This window comes from Peromyscus eremicus, chromosome 1 (genome assembly GCF_949786415.1).
Source record: "Peromyscus eremicus chromosome 1, PerEre_H2_v1, whole genome shotgun sequence".
Lineage (NCBI taxonomy): Eukaryota > Metazoa > Chordata > Mammalia > Rodentia > Cricetidae > Peromyscus > Peromyscus eremicus.
The window spans coordinates 49,847,985-49,860,079 of NC_081416.1; the positions used below are offsets into that span (position 1 = coordinate 49,847,985).

Below are 12,095 nucleotides of genomic sequence, written 5' to 3' on the forward strand. Positions count from 1 at the left end.
TATTTAGGAATATGTATATTTATATTTTTATATGTAGATATGCATATATATTTATATACACACATATATATGTTTAACAACAAAGAAAAAGAGGGCAGAGGCTGTGAATTTGAGAGAGAAGAAGAGTGGAGTACATAGAAGGGGCTGAAGGGAGTAAAGAGAAAGGGGAAATTAAGTAATTATATTTTAGTCTCAAAAATAAAAAATATAAAGACTACACTCTCGTGTTCATGTCATGACTGACACAATCAGAATATGACGTAGACATACTTGTCCCATACCTATATTGCTTAGTATTGGAATATGAATAAAGTCATGTATTATATATGCATATGAAGTATTTTCTTCTGATAAAATGATAGCAAGGTTTGAAAGGATTGATATAACTAAAACACTACTAGGAGGAGTCAATAGAATTGGATCTGTGGAGTTTAGTTATTCCAAGAAAAACGTTTTTTCCTTTGGGTTCCCGTTGTCTAGGCATTTATATTCCTAATCAATACTTTTTATCATTTTTTTGGTGACTCAGCCATCCAAACTCATGTCAATTAAGAAATAATTGTCTTTTAATTTAACATATATGTGATTTAGAGTATTCGTACATCAGCTCAAAGCTTATGACATCTGAAAAATTATGCAATAAACACTATTTCCAACAATATGGTAGTTACTGTCATATTGTAATTGTGGGTGTCCAGGTGACTTTAACAGTCCATATGCAAACAGTTATCCATTGACACATTTTAAAATATAATATTTTAATTAATTCTTTGAGAATTTCATATAGTATACAGTGCAATTTAATAATATTTACTACTGACTCTTCCCCATAATTTTTCTCAGCTCTACCCCTCTCTTGATGCCCCCCCAACTTCTCGGCCTCTTTTTGTTATATCCCACTGAGTGTAATTTGTGCTGCACAGGTGGGACCATCCACTGGCCCACGATCAATCTACCAGGTGTGCCTCTTTGAGCTTTGGGGTTTAAATAATCAGAAGAACCTGACTTTTAAGTAGTTAGCATATTGATGAGAGCCCCTCACCCCTGCAGGCTACCTAAATAAGTAGAAAAGTGAAGACAGCTGAACTTGGGCTGCCAGACAAAAATCACTTAAACCAGTCACAACTTCCCCTTTGTTTCCATAGTGGCTCTAAGCTGGAGGTCTGCCTAAATGAAGGTCTCTGTGGCTTTGGAGGTCTTAGTTCTCTTTCCTGTCTTGGTTTGGCCTTGTGCTGGGAACATCGAAGGTAAATGAGCATTTGGAGATACTTCCTTTAAAGGGTTGTGCATAAGATTGCCTTCCACGCAGGTCCTTTTGGAGAATGCCTCCTTGAAAGGGTAGTGTGAACTGTTTTTTTTTCCATTCAGGTCCTCTCCTCTCTGCAGAGCTGTGATGTTGCTATAAATTTTCTGGACTACAAATACTTTCAGGCCAAGTAGACATTTTCCTCTTTCTGCGGAATGTCTAAGTTCTCAGACATCTCCCTTTGCTATGTTTTGGTCTTTTCTCTGTCATGCATCTCATTTACATAAATACTCCATGCTTCTGTGTCTCAGCCTTTTCAAACCTACTGGCAGTTATCTGTTCTTGGTAGTATTGAAATTAATTGTATTCTGTCTCTGAAACTGACCTTCCTGCCTGCTTCCAGAATCTTCATATTTCCACTTGATATTACTTTTTGTTCTTTTAAAAGTATTGCCTTGGCTAGTAGTGTTGATAGAAGTCTATAATTCTAGGACTTGGGAAGGGGAAGCTGAAGAATCAGGAGTTCAAGGCCATCTTTGGCTTCATAGCAATTTCAAGGTTAGTCTTGGCTACAGAAACATACACACAAAAGTACTGTTCTGCGAGTTACCCACATCAGATCTTTGATGATCTTAGGAAGCCAAGAAGATTAAAATAAATCAATTTTGTCCTGTTTACAAGTTTATTTTGATATTCCTCCCCCCATTTTACCTGGAATCAAGGTATTTCTTAGCTAAGCTGGGCGGTGGTGGCACAAGCCTTTAATCCCAGCACTCAGGAGGCAGAGGCAGGCGGATCTCTGTGAGTTCGAGGCCAGCCTGGGCTACCAAGTGAGTTCTAGGAAAGGTGCAAAGCTACACAGAGAAACCCTGTCTTGAAAAACCAAAAAAAAAAAAAAAAAACCAAAAAAAACCCTGACTAAATGCTAGCTTTTCTAAGGCAGAATTCTCTGTTATTATTTATAAAGTTGACTCGTCTATTGCCCTCTGTTGGGAGTGGGGTTTCTTTCAGAACTGATGTGCAGGTTTCTTATCTCTTTGGGCTGGAAACCTTGTAGGAGTAAGGACCATATACAGTCTGACATCCTGTCACTTAAGATGAACTCTTTAGGCTAGTGCAGCTGAATTAGTTCAGTAGTTAACTGCTGAAATTAATGGCACATGCAGAGATAAAGTGATAACTGGCCTATTCTGGCTCTCTGGGATGCAATGAGTAAGGTATCTGTGCTCTGGTCATAGTTAATGTTTTTTGGGGCAAGGAAGAATTTCCTTCAGTTAATATATCCAACATCTATCTATACATGGTCCTCAGTAGTTTCTCAGATGTTGGAGGGAACACTGCACAGCATCAAGCTGATAGGAATGTGGGGATGGGTAGCAATAGTGAAGCTAAAAGCATGGACTTCCAATATGCCCAAGTCTACTTACTCTTTCAAACCCAGCTTTAATCTCAGGTGTCGAGATATATTTTTTCTTTTAAGGAAGATTTTCCCGATTCTCCTATTGAGGGGATATTAGAATAACATTTTAAACACACAAAGATGCATAGATGTAGAACACCTGCCTTCTCCAAACCTGAATTTCCCCAAATTTGCCTTTCTTCTTGATGGTGGATTATCTGTAAACGCCAAGTACTCACAGGCCCCATTGATTTTGGAGGCCTCTGTGGCCACACACTCATTGACTACATATATTTTCCATTATGGGAAAATCCAGTATGGGAAGCTCTTCCTGATGCACCCATTAAGAGCAATGTAAGTGGCTGACTTCCTGAAAATTTCAATGCAGAGGCCAAGGGTGAGTTGTACCTAAGGTCGGGTTTTACAACAAAACTCTTTCAGCACTTCCAAACCTGGAGGTGGGGAGAGTTTTCTCTCTTCTTACTCCTTCTTCTCATGGCTGAGGCTGTTTTGAGTTCCACTGGACTATCTTTTCTCTTTGTCTTCTCCCAAAGATTGTGGGAATACATCATTCCCTTTCACATACTCCTGAATAGTAGTAGTGTTACTTTTGTTTATGTTGCATTTGTTTAACTTTGTGAAGCTGTGTTACTGTGCCTGTCTAAAATGCCCAATGGTCTAATAAAGAACTGGCCAATACTGAGGCAGGAGAGAGAATTAGGCAGGGCTGGCAGGCAGAGAGGATAAATAGAAGGAGAAATCTGGGAGGAGAGGAAAAAAAAGAGTGCTAGCAGCCAGAGAAGGAAGAGGACTCCAGCGGCCAGCCACCCAGCTACACAGCAAACCATAGAGTAAGAGTAAGAGAAAAGCCCAGAGGCAAAAAATAGATGGGTTACTTTAAGGAAAGCTGGCAAGAAACTTAGCCAAGCTAAGGCTGAGCATTCATAAGTAATAATAAGCCTTCGTGTGTGTGATTTATTTGGGAGCTGGGTGGCAGGCCCCCTATAAAGAGCAAAGAAGAGCCAAGAAAAAAACAATACTTCAGAAGGAAAAAATAATTTTATTTTGTTATCTTTGTATATTGATGATTTTCAACTGTGAAGTATCAGACATCTATGTATGTGAGAGTAATTAAAGAGATGTATTTTGAAGATAATGGTAATCTCAAAGTCTTTCATAGGCTGTTATTTAAGCCATGTTTGCTTTTGACAGAAAAGTAGCTCTCTCTTGAAGGTAATACACACCTGACACTTTCTCATGTGTATCTTTCTGCAGTGGTGATAAATTGTTCTATAGACTGGGTGATGGTCTTTGTTAGCACATATTCTAAGAACAGAATCTGTCCATATGTTTTCGCTGATGAGTTAGTTCTGGGACAGGGCTGTCCTGCAACTCAAATACATACATATCAATATGATTTTGTCTACCCTGTTCATGACTGTAGCATCAGGACAAAGGTGAGAATGATGCTGTCTATAAAAGTATTGAGTGTTCTGTCATGCTTATTTGTTTACTGTTAACATTATGGTCCTTTAATCAAACTGCATCCCTGATCCTATTGATATTAACTAATGAGGCCAGTACATTCAACTTCCCCTCTTACCTGCCACTGATTATTTAGTCACTTGCTTGCCCAGAACCTTGTAGCACAGATCTGAATAGATTCTAGTCTATTTCACAAAAGCCTAGCAAACAGCTTTTAAGTAAGATTTTATTTTTTATCTGTATTTGTGTATGAATATGTGCACTGTATCCAGGTGCCTGTGAAGGCCCAAAGAGGACTTCTGATTCCCTGAAGTTGGAGTTACAGATAATTGTGAGCCACCTGACATGGGTGCTGGGAACCAAGCTTGGGTTCTCTGCAAGAGCCTCAAACATATTTTTGCTCACTTAGCCATCTTCCCAGCCCCTTGGCAAACAGTTTTACTTTTTAAAGTACTCCTAATGTGCCAGACCATCAATCCTCACAATATACATGATAATCAGTGTCCAGTCATCTGAAATCTGTCCATGCTCCAATAGGATGTGTGCCTACAGGGCAGTGAATTTTCATTGGAATTAGGTATTTGTTGGCTATTCAGCTAGGGATGATTCTGAAACTGTACTCTCATTCTGAGACATTGTTTTCCTATAGATTTTAAATTTATATTTGTACCATAGTAATATTTTGAGCCATTCACTGATTATCTTAGTCACCTATGATAGGGTCCTGCATTTGAAAAATGAGGCACCTGCAGTTTCAGATGGTGTTTATGTAGTCGGCCTGGGGTGATTAAGGGGCTGGTGGAGGTTATGATATCAAGACAGACCGATTTCCTGCCAAAACACATGGTTTAAACCACTTTTGTTATTTGACTCTAAACCGTGTTACTCAACCAAAAACCAAAAACAAAAACAAAACTGCCGAGGGCTAGAGAGATAGTCGTATGGATGAGTGCTTTCTCTGCAAACATCAGAATCTGAGTTTGAAAGCCCACAAGCCACGTAAAAGGCCAGGCATGGCTGTATGGGCCTGCAATTCTAGCACTGGGGAGTGAGATCATTGGATGCTGAGGGCGTGCTGGCCAGCAAGCTGAGTCCAAATGGTAAGCTTCTGTTTAATGAGAGCTCCTGTCTACTGGTGATAGGTGGAGTACTTTAGCCTCTGTATGTGCACAAATGGGTGCCCCTCCCCTACTCACATGTGTTAGTACATAGAAAGAGATGGAGACAGACAGACAGAGACAGAGACAGAGACAGAGACAGAGACTGAGACAGAGACAAAGACAGAGTCAGAGAGGTACAGAGACACACACAAAGACACACAGAGACACACAGAGAGACGCACAGAGAGGTGACAGAGAGAGAGATATAGACAAATAGACAGAAACAGGGATCCACAGAGAGAGACACACAGAGACACAGAGAGAGAGACAGAGCCAGGCACACACAGAGATAGAGACAGAGGCAGACATAGATAACTATTGGAAGCTTTTCATTGATAATTTATTACACAATCTCTTAAGTGGCAGTTTGTTTGCTGCTATGTCTTGGGATGCTCCTATCACAAGGTACTTTCAATTCACTATTACAGTCCTCCTTTTCTGTCTCATTCTTCAGTGGCTGGACCTTCACATGCACCTGAGAATGATGGAAGCCATCTTTTGAGATAATTGAGGCTTTATGTTTTGTGTTCACATCTGAGCATGGCTCTTGCATTGCTGGGGTACTCTCCTCCTAAACCGTGTGATTTCCTAGGTTATCTCAAAGGACACTCTCTGTTTTGAAACTGAGCTGTACTTTATGCCAAGGAGCACTCGTTGTGAACCTCAGACAATCCCTTTGTAGTGTGCTGCCTTTCGGTGAGTCCTGCAGACCTTCTCCTTTGAACTGCTCTCACGGGAGCAGAGATTTTAGAGGCTATATCCTGACTTGCCCATGAGAAGAATTCAAACAAACCCCAAATTATTATTAATAAACTAGTTCAGTAGATGCCCTCTTATCTTTCATTTTTAAAAATTAAATACATTGCCTAATTTTAGAATCAAAACATTACAGAGTTGAAAGATTCTAATATATAATCTAGTGGATTGAGATTATTTTACAGTTTTGTAGTTTACAGATACAAATCAAGATAATCAAATACTTTATCATCTTTATTAAGTAGAAGAATTAGACATTGAGACATACATACTTTCTATAAAATTTTATATATATTAATTTGGGAATCTGGAAATTTAGTTTTTGTAACATTTACTTGTTCATTTAATTATTTTGTGTGTGTGTATATGTGATCCAGTGTTTGTATGGAGGTCAGTGGACAACTTGTGGGAATTGTTGCTCTCCTTCCAATCTGTGGGGTCTGGGCATTGAACTCAGGCCATAAGACTTGTTGACATACACCTTTACCTGTTGAGCCATCTCACTGATCCATGGCATCAATGTATTTTGCTGTTATCTCCTTATAGTACACTTCTCCTGATAAACTTTATTTCATGTGAGGAGACTGCATGGCTAAAATGTGAATGGAAAATCAATCTGCCCCTTTAATATGAACTTGCAGAGAATGAAGAAGAATTTGTCCACCTGTATGATTAAATGCACTTGCTTACAGTTTTATGGAACTAATATTGGATCCTGAATGTCTTAGTTTAGGTTTTTATTGCTGTGAGAAGACACTGTGACCATGGCAACTCTTATAAAGAAAACACTTATCTGAGGTGGCTCGCTTACAGTTTTAGAGGTTCAGTCCATTATCATGGTGGGGAGCATGGTGACATGTAGGCAGATGTGGTGCTGGAGCTGAGAGTGCTACATCTTGCAGGCAACAGGAAGTCAACTGTCTGAGCCTGCCAGCACAGTGACACACTTTCTCCAACAAGGCCATGTAACAGTGCCACTCCCTTTGGAGGCTGTTTTCTTTCAAAGCACCACATGCCCTACAGGAACTTTGAGATGGAATGCAATAGCATTCTTGTCCACTATTTACCGTGCCATAGAAATGTTTATGTTGAATGTTTTAGACCCTTAGGAGACAAGTGTAGAAACCACAGAACAACTTATATAACCTTGTCTAAATGTATAAAAATACTTAACATCAAAAGAGAATTTAGAGCTCAGAGCAAATGTGCAATATCTTTTAATATAGCAAATTATACTTCTGTGTTTGTTTTTGTTTCTTTCACTGTGGTAAAATACAAAATAAAATTGACCATCTTTACCACCTTTAAGTGTGGACTTTAGCGACAAAAAATACATTTACCTTGCTAGTATTTCTGACCTTCCATATAACTATTTCCTAGTTAGGTAAACTAAGTTGAAGGATTTAGTGATATTCTGGGTTGTATCAGAACCCCTAATAAAAGCCAAACTTGATTAAGTCATGCATATACATGCATAAATACATACAACTTTTCCATGTACTACCAATTGCTGGTGTAATGTGGAGTTCTGACCTGTTGCCTCAGGCCTAGGGCTTCTGCAGAGTCTTTCAGATTAACAAGAGATGAATGGACACTCCTCTGCCACAGTAATTACTATCTTGTTTCTTGCTTACCTTCCTTAGAATAATGATGGCTATGGGCTAGAGAGATGGCTCAGCAACTAAGAGCACTTATTTCTTTTGCAGATGACCTGGGTTCTATTCCTAGCACCCATATGGTGGTTCACAGCCATCCATATCTCCAGTTCCAGGGGAAACAAAGTCCTCTTCTGACTTCCTTAGGCACCAAAGCATGCACATGGTACACATGCTTACTTGCAGGCAAAACATTCATACACATAAAATTAATAAATCTAAAACTTTAATATGATGGCTAGTCAGACAGACATACACTATCAGAGTTTTGGTGCATAGATTTTTAAGGTTGTACATAAATACACATCCATTCATTCACATTCAAAAATCCAAATCACTTACTTGCCAGAAACTCCCTATGTAGACCAGGCTGGCCTTGAACTTGCAATGATTCTCTTGCCTCTGTCTCCTGAATCATTATATTGAAAATGATGGTGTTTAGTATAGATAGAATGATTTGACCCCAAGTCTAGACTCAGCAAGACGTGGCACCAAGAACTCCAACTTTGATTCTCTCTTCCCTTTTTCTTTAGGAAGTCACCGTGGTTTATACCAGTGTCTACTGATGAGGACCCGAAAGTGGGTTCAAATTTTTTTTTTTTTTTCCGAGACAGGGTTTCTCTGTGTAGCTTTGCGCCTTTCCTGGGACTCATTTGGTAGCCCAGGCTGGCCTCAAATTCACAGAGATCCACCTGGCTCTGCCTCCCGAGTGTTGGGACTAAAGGCGTGCGCCACCACTGCCCGGCTCAAATTTCTTTATGGTTGACTTTGAAGCCACGCCCAAAGAGTTGGGGTTATTAAATGTTCACCAATCTGCTTCCTCCTGAATAGGAGCTGAGAACAGTGCTGGCATCGTGAACTTCACTGTAAAACAAACCCCTTTTCAATAAGAAGAACAATGCTGGCATACATTTCTCCTTAGACATCTCATTCCTGTACATCAATGAAATAAAGGTTCTGCTTATGGAGATGTATTCTTCAATAATTTTATTCATGGATATGGCTTATTAATTTGAGTTACCTAGTAGACAATTTATATTATCCATTAAAATTTTGTTTTCTGTTTTGTACCTAGATTCAAGAATATGTCCTTCATGGTAATTTTGAACATTTAAAGTTTATTTTTTATTTTATTTTATTTTTTTGGTTTTTTGAGACAGGGTTTCTCTGTGTAGCTTTGCGCCTCTCCTGGAACTCACTTGGTAGCCCAGGCTGGCCTCGAACTCACAGAGATCCACCTGGCTCTGCCTCCTGAGTGCTGGGATTAAAGGCGTGAGCTGCCACTGCCCCGCTAAAGTTTATTTTTTAAATTGTGGTATGTGAGTGTACATGTATACCATGATACATATGTAGAGGTCAGAGGACAGCCTGTGGGAGTAGGTCCTCTTCTTCAACCACGTGAGTCCCAAGGATGGAACTCCGGTTGTCAAGATTGGTGGTATTAACCTTTATCTGGTTATCTATCCTACTAGCCCATATGTTTTGATCTAATAGAAATATGTTCTAAGTGTTTTCAGTAAGAATGATGAACAGTGGTAGGTGTATTTCTCAGAATAGAAACTTTGGGCTTAATTTAAATTTTAACCTAACTCCCAGGAAAGATAAATGTTCTCTTGTTTGCAGACACTTGAATTTGCTTAGTGTCTTAATTTAAAACGCTATGTTCTAACCCTAATTTAATGTGACAAAATATTCAGATGACTAATCTAGAAGAAAATTCAACTCATGGTTTTGAATTTAAGCAAACAGCCCCATCGCTGAGATTTGATACCATCTCATTTCCTTCCATAATGTTTCATCCACATTTGAAACAGTTGATCGAGGTTGGCAGGTATGGACTCATCCTCTGGGGGCAGTTGACTAGATTATTTATTGCCAAGTACTTCTGTCTTTTTTCCTCTCAGACAGAGCCTGCCCTCAGAACATGAGCCCATAAGCACAGAGGCAGGTGAGTATAGGTTAATGTCTCTTAATCCATGAGACAAAATATGTCTTTCTTCCTTCAAGTATGGTTTTTATAGTCTATCACGGCAGTAGAAAAGTTGACTAATAGACAAGGCAGTTCAGTTTTTCCCGTCAACATTCTTAGGGTGTAAGATGAACAGTACTGGAACAGCCAGGCTTCAGAAGGATGATTCTAAAACATCTTATCCTGATGCTCAATCTCACAGTCCAGCTGGTTAGACTGAGGTGGGAAAACAATGTGTCTTAAATGCACACGGACATTTAGGGATGAGCCAGGAACAAATCAAGCTTCCTCCTTTATTTCACTATTTAACCTTCTTTAATTATCACAGCTGTTGTTTTCCTATTAGAGAAATATGTGCTGGTTTAATGCATACAAAGATGCCTATTTTGACCTATAAAATGCCACTTCATGTGACTTCAATGCTTTACATGCATTCTGTCCTTTGAACCTTTTGCTGATGGCTGTTGTGGGTACTCTAACTTTCAGGTTACAAGTGAGACAGCTGAACCCTCAAGATCTTTTTTTATGACTTTTCAGTTCTAAATTCAAAGAAAAAAATCTTAGATCCATTTTCTTCCACTTCTGTATGTTCTTCTTTCCACAAATCATGTTCTTGCCATTTCTTTCTTTTGTGATATTCTATCTGCAATGGTTTTCACTAAAACAGTACGTGGGTGCAGTGGGAGTAGGGGTGGGAATGTGTTATGCCCTTTACCACTGTCCTTTCTACCAACTCCTTGTGACTTATGTCCAGGTCTACTCTTCCATCTGTCCCTGCACTCGACTCTGGGCTCAGGGGTCAGCCTTGGCTGCAGAGCTCCTGCTGAGCCTCGGCTTGCCTCATATCCACAGTCTCTCATCTCCAAACTGTCCTTCGGTTGTGGTATCATACCTTCTTCCTCTTTCATGTGCTCTGTCCACACTTATAATCTGGCTTTCAGGACTAGGACCTCACTTTTCATTCTTTTTCTCTTCCACACCCCCCCCCACTTTACCCTCTCTTATCACTTAGAATATTGGTGGTAACATGGACATAAAAGGCATTTCTGATGATATCTTAGCAGTGAGGAATAAGAGGCTGGAAACCAGAGTCAAATTTATCATTTTTATGTAGCTGCAAAACAGTTGGCAAGATTCCATGCATGAACTGGAGGTGTATTTGGTAGAGTGCTTGTTTACTATGCACAAAGCCCAGAATTTCATCCCCAGCACTATGTAAACCAAGCATGAAGAAGCGTGCTTGTAATCTGAGACCTTGGGGAGGGAGCAGGCTCAGAAGCTCAAGGGTGTCCTTGCCTCTACCGTGGGTCTGAGGCTAGCTTGAACTACATGAAACCCTGTGTCATTAAAAGGGGTTATGTTTGTATCCTAGGACTTTATAGGATATAGAATGTAAGAGTATTCCAACTGCCATGTGATCATTTTAACAACAGATAGTGAGGTCCAAGAAGGAAAGAGCTCAATGTGGAATTTGTAATTGAAAAAAAAGAAACCAAAATGGAAGGAGTTGAAAATATTTACAGAATGGCCAGGTGAAGAATACAAAGTCATGTGTGTAGCTAAGGGACCAAGATTAGCATAGACAGAGGGATCATAGGCAATGAGAGAAAAGTCCAAGGATTTCAGAGCTCCTCAAGGCTTCTTTTTCAAGCCTGGAGCTCTAGAAGAACAGAATGCTTTGGGAGTTGGACACAGGATGGCCTCCAAGTGCTCCCTGACATAGCCCCTAGAACTCCACTCCTAATATTCTAGAACAGCACTGCTCAGATGTTTCATCCATGGCTCAAGTAAGCCGAGGTGTGGGTAAGCCTGCTTCGGAGAAGGTGCAAGACGTGAACCTTGGTACAGCCCATAGGTCACCAATTCTCCAGGTGTGTAAGATGCAGGAGCTATGAGGCCATTTTAAAAGAATGTTACAGACATTGTGGAGGCCTAGGCAGAAACGTATAGGCATAAAGCCCTCATGGAGGCCAGACTGTGGGAACAAGCCATTCCCACCATACAGAAACCACTTGACTTCTAGCCTCAGAGGGCTGCAGGCACAGGGCCCCAACCTGAGAGATCCAAAGCCTCAGATAATGCCCAAAAGGGGTACAGGGAGTCAAGGCAAGGCACTGGAGGACCATCATTTATCCTAGCACTCCCAGATCATGGGACTTGGCTGATGTCATGATCAACAGCATCATGGGAGTGAGGTGTAAGCAGAAGTAGGTCCTAATAGAAGACGAAGTTTGGACTCTATTAGTTATTCTTGTTGCTGTGACAAAATACCAGATAAAATCACCTCAGGAAAGGAAAGTTCTATCTCTGTCCACAATTTGAAGGTCAAATGCCAAAGGAGGTGTGGTGACAAGGGCTACTCTAGCTGTGACATCAGACTGCTTACACTCTCTGAAGTCAGGAAGCAGAGAGAGATGAATGCTGG

General features: G+C 40.2%; 1 protein-coding gene across 1 annotated transcript; it reads left to right on the forward strand.

Annotated features, from left to right (window-relative positions):
* The first annotated feature begins 1,171 nt into the window (after nt 1–1,171).
* On the forward strand, nt 1,172–8,528 carry LOC131897393 (oocyte-secreted protein 2-like). The gene is given in 5 exon segments (XM_059248296.1): nt 1,172–1,247; nt 3,921–4,102; nt 5,883–5,986; nt 8,235–8,279; nt 8,441–8,528. Coding segments are annotated over 5 exon segments (495 nt in total).
* The last annotated feature ends 3,567 nt before the right edge of the window (nt 8,529–12,095 follow it).